Genomic DNA, 15,292 nt, shown 5'->3' with positions numbered 1-15,292 from the left:
GTGAGGGGCCGCGGCGCGGAGCCCGGTGGCAGAGGAAGGCGGGGCGCTCTCCCGGCGATACCGTTTTATTGCGGTCAGTCCCCGTACAGAGGAGCCAGGGGGAGCGAGCGAGCAGGGCCGGGCCGTGTCGTGTCCGAACCGGCATACAGAGGGGAGACCGAGGACGCCCTCGCCGCCCACCCCCGCCCCGTTGCCGCCGGGGGCCGCCAGGCACAGCCTGAAGGGCCCCGGGAGCGGCGGGAGGGCCCGCGCCCCCAACAGTCCCCGCGGCGCAGGCCGAGCCCCACGGGCGGGTCAGACGTAGCCGGGCTTCACCGACAAGCGGCGGCAGTTGGGGCAGCCCCGGGTCCCGTTGGTCTGGAGGCACCTGCAAAGGGAGGAGGTCGGTTCGGGGGGAGCTCTGCGGCCGGAGGCTCCCCCAGCCCCGCTCCCACTGCTAGGCTGCATATTAACCACATAACATAGGAAAAATCTCCCTCACGTCACAGGCAGAGATTTGATCTCTTTTTCTCCCATTCCGCAGAGGCACTTCAGCACCTTCCTCTACAAAAGTAAGTTCCTGTACTGCTGGAGACAAATCTGCTGTCCCGTAGTTTGATCCTAATTTTGGTGTCATCGTGAGGCTGTGTTTTCAAATTCCTAATTTTCAGAACTAAGTGTTTTGTTACACTCATATTTCTTCTAAAAATAAAGTGATGGCACAGCTAACTTCTTTCACGGCAGTAGCACAGTAACAGACCAAACACCTTCTTCACCTCAGTGTACTTCTAGGCATGGGGGGATTCAAGCGGAAAATCCAAACTGCCCCTGGGAGTGAAGAACTGATTCCCTAAGAGGAACTAAATAAGAACTTGTGGACTGGGCTAAGAGCCTGCAAGGTGAGGACATTGGTGAACAATCATTTAGAGGACAGGAGGGGGAGTGGGATTGATATTACAGCTAAATGTCACCCTTCAAGGCCATGAGATTAACAACACTGCAGTGGGATCCTGCAGGGCATAGGTAAGCTGGACAAAGACCTGAGGAAGAGCATGCAGAGGACTGCTCTACTCTGGGCATGAACAGCTCTTTCCTATGACTAATGTCACAACAAGGATCTTTAGTACTTCCAGCTCATTACTTTAAGTGGAAGAAGTGGGAGCAAGGCAGCGCCTGGAGCTGGTTGTTCTTCTCCCCAATGGACTCTCCACACATGCCACAGTACAGCTCCATCTCCTCCACGCATTCATGGAACTTCACTACATGGTCACGCAATTCTCGCTGCTGTCCCTTTGTGCGATAGATCTGTTCACACAGGCAGTGGAGCTTCAGCAGGCCAAGCTGCACATGAAGGGCAGAAACATAAGAAAAAGTGAATAACAAGGTGAAGACAGACCAGTAACAGAAGGAGTGGAGACCACTACAGCCCCATCAGCCAGCTAGGGAAACACCAGCACAGGAAGCTGCAGAAGGGGTAAGGTCAGTCATAAGGACATTTGGTCTCGGCACTTCCTGCCATTAACCCTGCTTCTCTGTATCACAAAAGCGGACACCAGGTTTGAGGCACTCTGCAGCTCTCATCAAGATGTTTTTCCCGAGCTATCCATGACATAGACTGTATTTCATTTCCCTTTGCCTCCAGCCAGCACAGAGTTCAGCTGCTGCTCAGGGCAGTAATATTTTTCAAGGAGAGACCCCTGATCCTCTAGCTCTGCGCTTGTTTCATACCCCATTTTTACTGCTTCCCATTCCCCTTTGTTTATCCCACTGTGACTCCTCCCTCACTTTTCAGACTTGCACACTGATGATCGTCTGTGCAACTGCTCACAACTAAACACTTCACAACAAAGCAAGTCCCAAGCATCAACTGGTTAGTACGGACACGTTAATAAGCAATAACAAGTCTGGATATTTCAATGCTTGGCTTCTTAAGTTGCCTGACAGAAGACTGCAGACAGTGCTGAAGAGAAGCTGTAGGATCCTACCTTGTTCCCTAGTCCCTCTGCCAGCTCCTGTGCCTTTTCAATGCTTTCCAGAGCCTGTGAATGGAGAGCATGCATCATCAGTTCTCAGCCTGATATATCAAAACCAGACTTGTATGAATGCCCTATGGGAATTATTGAAAGAAAGAGGTACAGAATAGAATTTGGATAAACAAGCATCACTGCTACTCTAGAGATGCAAGATAGCTGTCTGGCAGATTTCCCTCCCCTCCCAAAGCTCCATAAGAAAAGCTTGGATTATTTGTGGTCTTTCAGAAACCAAGGGCTACATTTCTGTTCCAGCTGCACAGTAAAAAATAGGGGTGTGATGTTGGCAGAGGCTGGCGTTTCCAGGCAGAGAGAATACAGACTTATTTAAACTCAGTCCCATGTGCTCATTGGGGTTTGGATGAAGCACAAGCAAAGCGAACTTTTTCCCCATCCTACCCTACAGGTTCAATAATCATTGGGAAACTCCAATTTCACTTGTACAAGAGGGAGAAAGGGATCAGCAACACCAACGCACCATGCTCTTCCATTTTTTCCCCTGCTGTTCATATATCCACTTTGTCCTAATTACACATGGTGTGATGTAGGAGTGTACGGTTATCCATCTTTTTCAGTCTAAAGTATTTAGCATAGCAGCTGTTACACCAAATGAGTCCCTACTTTCCCCCAGATGCCACAGTGTTCCTCATTGTTCTGATCATCAGTCTCTCTTTTCCAGAGCTGCTTCAGATTTGTCCAAGAGGAAGAGGTCTCCCTTGTGATTCAGGAGGAACATTATGAAATTTCTACCCTATAAGTTGGCATTACTGCTATTCTAGGAGAAGACGACCAGATGAGACGAAATAATGTACTTTGAATGCAGAGGAGATGGCATTAGACCTCTGGTGGCAGCAACAGCCTAGAGTAAGGAACTTGTAGAAGAGGGAAGCAGGAACTGAAGGCTGGCAGGTAGAACATAACCGAGAGCTGTGCCTAGGAAGAGTGACTGTGTACTGGAAAACCCAGAAATTAATGACCGGGATTAAGAATCAAAGTGAATCATGTGGGGTGAGGGAAGAGATGCTGAGAAGTCCAGGGGACAGTTTGTCTTGGACAGGAATATGAGACTGCACAAGAGTTTGGGCAGGTATGTTGTGACAGTAGCCAGGGAGGATCTGTAATAGTATTGACTACGTGCAAGTGCAAGGAAATGGACTCACTGGCCAAGGAGACTGGGAAGATGGAGGAAGCAAGGACGAGAACAGGAAATCTGCAAGTAGAAAAAGTCAGCAAACTGCTTTATTAGGTAACTGATATTGGGATGAGTAGCATGAGAAATGGAAACAGGGACTGGCAAGTTGAGGGACAGGCTTGGGTGAGTATTCAGGGCTGTGACATTTGAGGAGGTCACATTTAGGGCAATGGCCATGAGGTCCCTGACCCACTAGGGCAGATGTCCCTCTAATGCCTGGAACAGAATACAAGATTCATCTATTCATTCTCTGCTTTTGTGGGTTTTGGTGAGATTAGGACTCTGTGCAAAGCCCTCACCAGGCTCTCACAGGTGAGAACTGCTTGTGATAGCAGGTGGCAATGGCTGGAGGTGGGATCAATGGATGTAGGGATCCGATGAGTGCTCTGAATATTTTCTTATGTAGAGGCCTACCTGCTACGTCCTGTCCCATTCTGTTGAATATGAGAGGTGATGCTGGGAAGGGATTACACTGAGCAAAGTTTTTAAGTCCACAGTTTCTTCAATTGCAAATGTTGTGTTTACTTACTGAGATTGCAAGGTGTATTTCGCCCAACTGATTCCCTGCTGCAGGCAACTCAGATGCTGGCAGCACCTTGAACTTGTGTTTTCTGACAGACACATACTTGATTTCCTAATATCTGGGATGCTTCATTTGAGCTAAAATTCTTTATGTCTCATATAAGTGATAAGAGTGAATCTTCATCATATCTACACCCAAACCAGCATCCTGATGCGGCACTGTGCAGGCATTCTAGGTTGTTCAACACCAGTTCAAAGCTAACCTTTGAGCATCTCATTCTGCAGCCCAATTACGTTCCTGCAGTGCAATCTGCTGCATCTAGTGTAATCTGGATTTTAACACACACACGCTGCCTAAGAATTTTCAAAATAAGTAATGTCACCCCCTTGTACCATGTTGACTGGTTATCTATTCCCAAATGATTTTTTGCTCTCATTTCTCTGTTTCACATCACAGTTTATGTACCTTCAAAGTTTCTCTAGGAATTTGATGCCACATTTGTCTGCAAAGCACGTGGTGGAGCTGTAGAGCTGTCTACCTATCACCATTTAGTCATATAGCTAAAAAGTAGGCAATGCAATCTATTTCAGGCAATCAGTTTATGCTCTACCACAGCAGGAGTAGGCTTCCTTCCCTCAGAGCTACTTTCTCAGTGTAGTGCTTAATGTCATCAGGATTGACTAATGAGACAATTCTGTAAGTCAGCAGTCTGACTCAGAATGGATGCTCATACTGTTAGTAACAAATTCCTGGCTGAGGGAGACCATTCAGAGAAATGTAACTGTACAAGCAACAGACCCTGTTGGTAGAACCAAAGGGTACAGGTCTCTATTGCACTTTGATGGGCGTACGGTTCAGAAAAAGACTGTATGCTCTAATCTTGTCTAACAAACTTCTGTAGAAACAAGTTTGCAACTGACCTTGTCCAGCTCCTTCTTGATCATCCAGCACTTAGTCACTCCTAGCAGCACCTGGATCAGGCCCAGGCGGTTTCCAATCTCTGTCATGATGCTCATGGAGGAATCATACCGAGGAAAGGCTGTCTGCAGAAGCAGGGAGGAAAACACGTGTTTTGCTATGGCCTGCTTTTCACACCCTCTTGCTATCCCCTCTGTCCTTCCTGGCAGGAAAGAGCTGTACCTGCACGTCTTTGCGACTGCGATGGATATCTGCAAAGCACAGCAGACACAGTGCTTGCAGAGGCCGGTCACCATGCTGCAGGGCAATCTTCATGGACTCCTGAAAGAAATTGTCTTTGGTCAGTAAAAGAGCTTGTTCCTGGTTCATAACAGCAAGGCTGGGACTGTGTGCTCCAGCCACTGAAAGGTCAGCTCCAAAGAAACGGCAACATCTTTTTAAGTAAAGTCTTGTTCACATGTTCCCAACCAAGGGCCATTCATAGACCCAAACTTTTGAGGGCCCCTGGGCTACTGAAACCACAGCTCTAACGCTGGGAGGCAGCAGGAACATCTAGAGCCATGAATGCCATGGTATCTCTCTTCTTCCCAGTCCTGTAGGCAAGATCCCCGTGCAGAGATCTCTGACAGCTCTGCATCTGCCTGCACCCTATACCTCACAGCAGTCCATAGCATCTGCCAAGCGCCCCAGCTTCTGATAGGCCACTGCCATGTGATACTGGCTCATTGCTCGGTACTTCAAGCTCCAGCCCTTTCCATAATCATTCACCAGCTCAGCTGCTTTACATGGGAAGAACAAGGCTTTCTCGTAGTCCTGTAAGGCAGACAAGCAGACAGCAGTTACAGCAAAAATAAAGCAAAAATAAAAGGAAAAAAAACCCAACCATTTTTTATTTATTAACACTGCAACAGCTAGCAGATTTCTGTACACCTTTCAACTCTTGCTGCTCCACTTCCACATGCCGTATTTCACTAGATGTTTCCACTTGGGTGTCAAACTGTGGAAGGTAAAATTGCCATATACTGAATTCATATTACTCTCTGGCTTCAGGACACTGGGGAAATGACACAGCAAATGAATTTTATATAGTATGCCATCAGCTTTACTCTGCAGGAACCATCTACCCTCCTCTATAACCAAAGGCTGAAAATTTTCTCTGCTCTTACATCATCTCCGCTTTCAACATCTACACGGAGCCCTCGTACTCCATATGGTGAGTCAGGATCTCCAAGAGGCTGGTTATCCATCAGTGCAGGAAACAGGAACAAAGAATTATGGCCTTACCGAATCCACACTAAGTAATAATATAACATATTTTCATTTTTAAGCATATTTCTGCATTAAAAACATTCTAGAAAGAAATCTTATTTTACAGTAGGTACATAAAACTATTATCTAAATATCTAAAACCATTCTCAAGTAAGTTACATGAGACTGCAGAAATAAGAAAATCCTCATATTTTTTAATTCTCCAAGATCCACTGTGTCGGACTTGCATGGCAAAGCTTTGGTAGCGGGGGCGGGGGCTACAGGAGCAGCTTCTGTGAGAAGCTGCTAGAAGCTTCCCCCATGTCTGATAGAGCCACTGCCAGCCGGCTCCAAGATGGACTCACTGCTGGCCAAGACTGAGCCCATCAGCAACGGTGGTAGCACCTCTGGGTAACAGAGTTAAGAAGGGGGAAAAGAAAAAACTGTGCAATTGCAGCCAGAGAGAGGAGTGAAAATATGTGAGAGGAACAACTCTGCGGACACCAAGGTCAGTGAAGAAGGAGGGGGAGGAGGTGCTCCAGGCACTGGAGCAGAAATTCCCCTGCAGCCTGTGGAGAAGACCACAGTGAGGCAGGCTGTGACCCTGCAGCCCATGGAGGATGATGGGGAGCAGAGGTTCCACCCGCAGCCCATGAAGGACCTCACGTCAGAGCAGGTGGAAACACCTGAAGGAGGCTGTGACCCTGTGGGAAGCCCACACTGGAGCAGGCTCCTGGCAGGACCTGTGGCCCTGTGGAGAGAAGAGCCCGGAGCAGGTTTGCTGGCAGGACTTGTGATCCCTGGAGCAGTCTGTTCCTGGAGGTCTGCACCCCATGGAAGGGACCCACGCTGGAGCAATTCATGAAGAACTGCAGCCCATGGGAAGGACTCACGTTGGAGAAGTTGGTGGAGGACTGTGTCCCACGAGAGGGACCCCATGCTGGAGCAGGGGAAGAGTGTGAGGAGGAAGGAGTGGCAGAGATGACGTGTGATGAACTGATCACAACCCCCATTCCCCGTCCCCCTGTGCTGCTAGGGGGAGGAGGTGGAGAAAACAGAGTGAAGTTCAGCCTGGGAAGAAGGGAGGGGTGGGGAGAGGTGTTTTAAGATTTGGTTTTATTGCTCATTACTCAACTCTGTTTTGACTGGTAATAAATTAAATTAATTTTCCCCAAGTCAAGTCTGTTTTGCCCATGACAGCAATTACTGAGTGGTAGCCCTGTTGTTATTTCAACCCACGGGCCTTTTGTTATGTTTGCTCTCCCCTGTCCAGCTGAGGAGGGCAGTGATAGAGCAGCTGTGGTGGGCACCTGGCATCCAGCTAGGGTCAACCCACCATGTGCACAAAAGAAACCACAACTTTTAAAATTTTCTTACTTCCTTCTTATGTCACACCTTAAAAATATCCAGCACTATGGTCTTTTCTTTATTTTAGATATTATGAGGGAAATTTACTGATAGTTTTAAACACTTCAGTTGGTGAATCTTCCATTAGTGACAGAAATGAAGACTTTGTGAGGAAAACCTATTTGTTGCTGTTTGTAATAGAAGTTAGAACTGGCAAATCACCCCCATCCTCAGTTCCTGCCTGGTTTTGCTCATATAAACAGCTATTTGCCTTCAATAATGGTAGAAATAGAGAATCCATGAGTTCTGGCTGCCAGCCCTAATACGTCCTGTGATGTGATCTTTGAAGCTAAGTTCAATCTTTTCAACAGACAGGAATATTCACAACTGCTTCTGCTGTGCTATATAAACATTACGCTAATCCTCTCATCCTTACTGTGAAGGAGAGTACTCGATGATTTTACAAAGAAGAGATCGTTCTCTCAGTACTTCATGTTGTATAGCAAAGAAATAAGCTGAAATTCACACCATTTTCGGTTCTTTCCCGAATCCACGAGACAATCACCCTTCTGTCCCTTAGGTTACCGCACCTTTATCTGGGCGTAGAAGTTCCCGAGGCTGCAGCAGACTCGACACTCCAGCATCTTGTCATCATTGTTGTGTGCGTAGCGTAAAGCTTTCTCAAAGCACTCCAAAGCCTTCTGGAAAATGCTGAGGCCCAAGAAGGCATTGCCCATGCTGAGGCTCACCTGGCCATTCAGCTGCATGCTCACAGTGGTACCCTGCATGTTCAGGCACGTCTTACAATAAGAGATTGTTTTTTGGAATTCACAGAGTTTCTCATTGCTGCGAGCCAGGTTTAGGTAGCTCTCTGTAAGGTAATCTGGGTCTTCCAGCTCCCGTGCTGTGTCAATCTGCACCACTGCAAACTTTAAGTAGAAAAGACACTGTTTATAAAAGTGCGTAGTTTATTTAATTACAGCTCAAACACCCACAGAGTAGCACCCTGTGCTGGAGAAGTGGCTCATCTCTGAGCAGGGCAGAGAAGTCCAGCATCACAGACTGAGAAGCATTGTATACATTAAGCAGTTATCTGGTAGTTTAAAAGGCCTGTGAACAGTCTGAAGAAACCTCTCTCTCCACCAGGCTGGCAGTTAATGGGGGAAAAAAGCTGTTAAGTGGCCCTAAAGAGCAGCAGGTGAAGCAGGAAACATCTGACACAATACAGCTCAGTTTTCTTTCACTCAGTTTAACTTATCCCACTTTCTCTGGAATTGTTAATATCGTAAAGTACTCTATTAAGAACAAAAGCAAGCTACTTCTTTCATCAGTTTTTTTACTAACAAATTGCAGTCTTGACAGTTTTTGTTCTATAACCTTCAGGATTCATTGCATACAGTTCTCTTAAATGATATGAAATCTCTTTTAGACTGCAGACTATCAGCAGCAACTTTTTTCTTTAGTGATGAAACAAGCACACTGCTGGCTTGAATTAATACCAGTAGCAAAGGTAAATATTTAGCAGTTTTCTCAGTATGTGTTTTCATTAGAGGTTATCAGTTAGGTTTGTGGATAACAGTTCCCAAGGGCACCACTTACTTCCTTTTTGTATAGTGGCAATACATAATAATTTAAGCTACTAGGACATTTTATATTCTTCACAAAATTAAAAAAAACCCCAAACATAAATGGCATATATGTTCTCAGGTTCCTTAGCACTTTAGGAAAGCTGCTCTGTGGACCCAGTCAGGTGCATTAGCTCATGCTTCCCCACATTCCCTTACCTTTATACAAGTTCTTCATTATCTCCTGATTGCCACAGCCTCTTTCCTTGGTGTGAAGTAATTTTTCTCTCCAAAAGAGGTTGAGCATCATAACCCTTCTTAAATTACAGTTAATTTCATGCCTTTAATTCTGACCCCTTTTCTCCTGGTTTCTCCTCTCTCCATGGCTTACTGCTAAAGTTCTCCTTCCTCTATCTTTGATCACCCATGGTGTAAAATCTTCAGGCTGACTGAAGCCATTTTTCCTTCCTACTACTGGGAAGAACTACAATTCATTTACTCTGATCCCACTTTCTGTTCTCTTCTCAGGTAACAAATTAAGGTTCAGGTATACTGAGCCCACCCCTTTACCTGTTTCCTGTTTTCCATGAAGCCTTCCGTATTTCCTTCAGATAGCCACATCTTACTGTTTTTTGCTTCTCTCTTCCCTAATCAGTCTGTTGTTTCTATCACCACTTCTTCCACATCACTTATCAAAATTGTTTTTCTTCAAATGTTTTGCAAGTGTATTAATACCCCTTTTCTTATTCATCCTAAGTATTTGGTTTTAAGACAGGGATTTGATATATGGCTTGTGTGGGCTTGCTAGTAAGATGTGCCCCCCTCTTTCATGTTTTGTGCTAAATGCCAAATGGTTACCAGTCTCATAAGAGGCAATCAAAACCATCAGGACAAGAATATCAAGGCCCTTTAGCAAGACCCTATTTCAGCCTGGGATAGTTTCTTAAGACTATTACAACATCCTCTTGCCCTGTCTTCCAGATTCCTGAGTCACCCTCCCAAACACTGCAGGCTGCTCTTTATGTGCATCCTGTTACTTCTCAGACCCACACATCAGCTGCTTTTTGTTCATTTAATCAAACATGTTTATCCTCATGCTCCTGAAATGTAACTTTAGCTTCTTTTTACCACTCTTCCATCAAGCCCTATATCCTTCTTTCTTCTACGCTGTCCTGACAACTGGGAGTCCCTCTCTGATCTCAACTGTCAGACCCCTCCTGGAACGTCTCTCAACCCCCTCACCAAAAAAGCATCCTCTTTCCCCCTCTTAATCAGCCCCCTTGCAAACAAATAATTGTAATTAAAAACAATGTTAGATCTATATTAGATATCAAACAGCAGTTGAGCAACAAGATAACAGACATGTCTCCACAGGACTGCTGCTTATTCTACAGAATCCACTTAGAGATGTCTTTTTACACTTACATACACGCTGTAAACAGCTCTAAGTGGAGAAAAGACCCTGTTTTCATACCTTTTGCTAGAAGCCTGATAACATGGTGTACCTGTATGTGGGCAATAAATCAAGAAAGGTCCCCATGATTAACTGGAGAGCCTCAATAACCTGGGAATCCTGTGGGATCAGACCCAATGAAAAGTAGTATTCTGTGTATCTTGTGGGCTGGAGCTATGGGTCAACACAGTGATTACGGCAGCCCACAATATGCACTCAATAGTTGGTATGTTTTTTATTATACAAAATAACCCCCCCGATTTCACATTCTGATCTCTAGCCACTCTCCATGGTGGGTACAACACAATGGCATGCATTCATCTCCAGTTCGCCTTACCTTCAGCATATCTTTATATCTGCCCATCTCTGCATGAGCAGTGATGAGGCAACCCAAAACCCGAAACCTGCCAGCAGGATCCGCAGACTTCTCCAAAACCCTCATCCAGACTTGCAGGGCCTTTTCCGTCTGATTAGACTGGTAAAGATGGAGTCCTTTCTCTATCTGTTGCTTTGTCTGGTCCTGACCCATCTCCCATGCATTAAAAAGCCTCATACACTAACCTCTAAGGACAGCAAAAAGGAAGTGCAGAGAAGACGACACAACATAAAATGCCCTAATAGAGGAGGGCGGGTTGTGTGCTCAGAAGGCTTGGAGCCATAAAAGCCCAGCCATGTCAGAGGACTGGAGCTGTGGTAGGCAATGACAAGAAGTGGTTGCTCAGCTCTGAAGGTAGAATCCCAAATCCACTAGGCAAACGTCTCGCTTGCTAGGACTCCATCAGTGCATTCGCCTGTCCAATCCCATAAACAAAGAGGAAAAGCACAACAGGGAGAGAAAGAAAAGTCTCAAGCGACAGGAGTGAAATTCAATCTGAGCAGCCAGTGCTGGTCTCCTACCCATTGGCTACAGCTGTGCCTGCCAGTCCGGCTCACGTGGCTCCCAGGAATGCTGGTTGGGCTCCCAAGGTCACGGCCAGCCAACTGCCCACCCCTGCCTGCCAGTATGCAGCTTATAAATACCCCAGGGAGAGACAATCAGCTGCGGTCGCAGGGATGTCTCAGTTGTCTCTCTCTGGCCATCCCCTTTTACAAGCGCTGGTGGTGGTGGGCTAGCCTGGGAGGTGGCAGCCTCAGCTAGGACAGCAGCTTTAGAACAATACACGCCTTTAAAAGCAATGTATGAACTAGAAGGCTCCAGCACGTACACATGTGCGGTATTATACTTGCAACAATGTGCCTGATACTTCGCCAGGCACAAAATTCAGCCTCCCTTCTGAGGACCTCAGCTGGCGATATGGACCATTTCTGTGCACGCAGGTCAGCTCTGTCACAGATTTGCTGCAAATATGGCACTAACTTCTTAATTTAAGGGACAACAAGAAGCTAACCATCCCGAAAAACTTTGTTCATGACTGCCTGTTGCTCACTGCCATCAGATACCTGTGACAGCCCTCCAAGGGTTTTCAACAGAAGTTGTCAAAGGCACTGCTGAAGTCCTGCATCCAGAGCTTGCTGATCTTTTACGATGAATGACAATAATGACCCAAAGCCACAGATTTCTGCACCTTCTGATTGCCTAAGAGAATTGTTAACCCGATTAGAAGATAGCTTTAACTCTTCTACATGCCTTCGGAAGAGTTACACTAGTTCCTCTAGGAGCCGAGTTCATACCCCCACTGATGTGCTGCATTTTTAATGGGCCCTGTCATCTATAGATTTACTCTGTCCTTCATAAGAAGACATACCAAACTTGTGTGTATGTGTGTGTAATGCCTCAGGGAAGTCTAACGTTTTTCAGATACAGAAACCAGAGATACCTGTTTTGGGATCCTTTTGCAGGCCAAAGAAAAGAAATGGCAATTCAGAGTTTTAACAACAGACCCCCATGCAGAGGCAGGCATGTCTCCAGCTGCCTCCCTGCTTCTGTGTGGATTTGGTGGCAGTTCTTCCCCACACAGGGGTAAATACCAACAGAATGCTCTCTCAGGCCACCAACTGCAGCATCCTGGCCTGCATCACAGCTGCCTAAGGAAACTCAAACCCAAGGGAGCCTTCCTGAGGTAATACCCCTAAGGAAAGCCAGACACAAAAGGATAAGGAACCACAGCCTACTCAGAGGCTTTACACCATAGCAGTCATCATCTTAAGAGATTCTGTCTATATCTTTATCCAAGATTTCCTCAGAAAAATATTTTTAAAAGAAAAGCATTTTAAATGGTAGAAAAGAATTGCTACAATCAGACTGATTCTCTTTTGGGAGCTTATATACTCTATGATATTTGTGCTCTATGGTAATGTGCTAGATGATGTTTCAGCATAGACGCTGTGTACTCTCAAACTTTGGAACTAGAAACTGTGGAAAAATCTACAGAAGGCTGAAGAAAAGTAAGGCTGAGGCTGGTTAATGTGTAAAAATCACTTCAGCAGCACTGTTAAAATTATTATCTTGGTACTTCATAGATTTTAGGGCTTCCATAAAAAGTCTGATTCAAAATTTTAAAAAGTCTCTCTGCCCTGCAGTAATTCTTGTATGTCTCTCTGGAGGTGGGCAGAAGACCAATCCCCATGGAAAGCATTGATAATGGCGAGGCCATCAGATTTCTGGACTTGGAGAAGTTAAGAGGCCATGGAAAGCAACCGTTGGGAGTCTGCTACATAAAAGAATCAAACCAGGATTCAAGAAGGGGGAAAACAAAAATCACATCATTCTTTGCTGGAGGAGACTACTTTGCAAGATTAACCTTTCACAGGTAACCTGCCTGTAACTCAAACTCATCCTGATGCTTTTGGACCACTTCACCAAAGCACTGGTCCCCTCAATTTTCACTCATATCCCACAAAGAACAGGCAAAGTGAGAAGAGGATGCCTTGCAGTCTGACGAAACCCATCTAACAGGAGGGAAATGATGTGTCTTGCATTTTGTTGATCACGCTGTACTTCCTTGCTTTTGAATTCTTCTATGAAACAGTTTTTAGTCTCTTGAGGATCAACTCACCGAGATAAAAACTTATCCTAGTAAAATACGGGCTAGATCCATCAAGCTCAAATTGGTCAAAGAACAGCAACATACTCTGATGTGGAACAGACCACGCAGCCCAACGCGGCTGCCTAAATAAGGAGGGGTCAATGGGTAGAATCACCAAGACAGTGACTACCTGTGCTGCTTTGAGAAAGTAACGGCAGAATGATCATCAGCCTGTGGCTCAAGATAGCTCTAGTTTGTACAAGATTCAGGTATGTCTTCTACAGTAAGTGATCCACAGTTTCTTCTCAGGAACTGCAAATAAGTAGTCAAGTAAGGTGCATGGAAACACTAAATTAGGGAATCTCACCTGTCATGCAGTGGAGCTACACACGCGGTGTAGCTAATCACACAGTCACTTCTCAGTGACCACACTGAGCTGCTTGTTCTGCTCCCCACTGCTCTTCGTAATGTAACCCCGGTGACTTCTGGCCATATGAAGATAGCAGAACATGGCTGGTAAAGTCAGGAACATTTTTGACTCCAGTCTCCACAAGTAGTGAAAGGTGCAGGTGGATACAAAAGGAAAAAAATTATCCCTAAAACATTCAGCATCAGGACTTAATCTACTAGCTTGTGTATTTCCTATTGATGCTGATAAATATAACAAGTCATGTGAAATGCTGATTATTTTCAGAGATTAATACACTAGCTCTTATTTGTAGTTTAATTGTCTACTGATTGGTGATGGCCTTTTAAATTAAAGAAAAAAACCTTCAAAAAAATAAAAGCAGCCACCTACCCAGAGGATCTAGTATCAGTTCCCTAAGATGTAGTGACAGAGCTTTGACTACATAAGATGAGGCTAGCCAACTTTTTGCACAAGCAGGAATCTTCCATCCTGCCTAAACAAACCCTTTTTCTGATTCAATTGTTTCTCTCCATCCTTCACCTCAGACATATCTGCACTGAAATCTCTCTGGCCTCCCTTCTCAACAGCTGCAAATTAACCACAGGGATCCCAGCATATTCTGCAACAGGTGGCTCTGCGCCTCGCTTCGCAATTGGTGTGCTGCGGGGAAAGGAATGCAGCGCTGAATCCCGATGCTTGCAAGCATTCTCAGATTTACAATCATGTAGGAAGTAATGGGGTGAAACAGAGTATGCCACATAACAGAGGAGAAGGACACAGAGGAGAAACAAGGCTGCCCTGAAAATGCTTGCAGTCTCTGAGATGCAAGACAGCAGAAGGAAGGAGTAACATCACTGAATTTTAGGAGCTTTCAGAAATGTGGCAAAATCATGGCCATTGTGGTACTTTCCTTCCAACAGAGGCAACATTAATGTCAAACTTGTGGCAAGTTTTGAAATGAATTCTTTTTTTTACACCTCATTTTACTTTAAATGATTAATGTCTCTTAGTTCTAAAAGCAAAGCAGGTAACTTTTGGTTATCACAAAACCTGAGCTAGTAAGTAATCCCAACCCATTTGGGGTTTCCCTGTGCAGTATTTGCAGGACCAGGAGCACTGGGGACTGCAGATACCTTCATGCTGCAGAAGGTTCAGCAAGCTTGGCCATGTTCCTGGAAGGGGCAAGGAGGCAGCGGTGGGCATGGGGCTCGTAGGAGCGGTATGAGCTGGTGCCTGTCTAATCCCACACACCACCATGCACACATGCTGTTCCTATACAGCTGAAGTCTGGTATTAGGCCGAAGTTATTCAGCCCTCGAAACACCATGAAGCACAGTGCACAGACAGGCAAGTAGCTACGCAGCACCAATTCGGTGAGGCTGGATATGCCTGCACCTCACTGCCCAGTGTATCACATATTTGCATTATCCAAGATTCTCAGCTTTTCTGTATCTAATGGCTAAAGGGGACTTGACTGGCAAATCAAACAAAATGGAGGCTAACCAACAAAAAAAACCCCCCTTTTCCATTTCTACTCAAAGTAGCTCATCTACATAGAAGTAAAAATCCAGGGCTCTATTGTACATCCAGAACAAGTGGTACTGGGCCATGAGAATTTTTGCAGCTCACAGCTAAGAAACTGGAAGACAGTTCTCTCATCTC

The 15,292-nt window shown here is 45.5% G+C and overlaps 1 protein-coding gene across 1 annotated transcript; it reads right to left on the bottom strand.

Moving 5' to 3' along the window:
- Positions 1 to 49: 49 nt before the first annotated feature.
- On the bottom strand, positions 50 to 11,257 carry RAPSN (receptor associated protein of the synapse). Its single transcript, XM_054826616.1, has 8 exons — positions 10,593 to 11,257; positions 7,828 to 8,166; positions 5,297 to 5,455; positions 4,865 to 4,963; positions 4,645 to 4,767; positions 1,965 to 2,018; positions 1,121 to 1,320; positions 50 to 367 (listed from the first exon to the last, which is right to left on the bottom strand). Exons 1-8 carry the CDS (start codon positions 10,806 to 10,808, stop codon positions 295 to 297), a joined length of 1,263 nt encoding a protein of 420 aa, XP_054682591.1. The 5' UTR covers positions 10,809 to 11,257; the 3' UTR covers positions 50 to 294.
- Between the last annotated feature and the right edge of the window lie 4,035 nt (positions 11,258 to 15,292).

This window comes from Grus americana, chromosome 5, assembly GCF_028858705.1.
Source record: "Grus americana isolate bGruAme1 chromosome 5, bGruAme1.mat, whole genome shotgun sequence".
NCBI classification, from domain to species: domain Eukaryota; kingdom Metazoa; phylum Chordata; class Aves; order Gruiformes; family Gruidae; genus Grus; species Grus americana.
Note: the sequence above shows the minus strand (reverse complement) of the source record. Positions and strands in the feature narration are given on the sequence as shown.

What these genes read in the sequence shown, in the direction of transcription:
- RAPSN (XM_054826616.1), bottom strand. Translation starts at nt 10,808, where the DNA reads ATGAGGCTTTTTAATGCATGGGAGATGGGTCAGGACCAGACAAAGCAA. An exon ending in GCAGTCGCAAAGACGTGCAG is followed by an intron (nt 4,768 to 4,864) that starts GTACAGCTCTTT and finishes CTGCTTCTGCAG; the next exon opens with ACAGCCTTTCCTCGGTATGA. An exon ending in TCAAGAAGGAGCTGGACAAG is followed by an intron (nt 2,019 to 4,644) that starts GTCAGTTGCAAA and finishes CTCCATTCACAG; the next exon opens with GCTCTGGAAAGCATTGAAAA.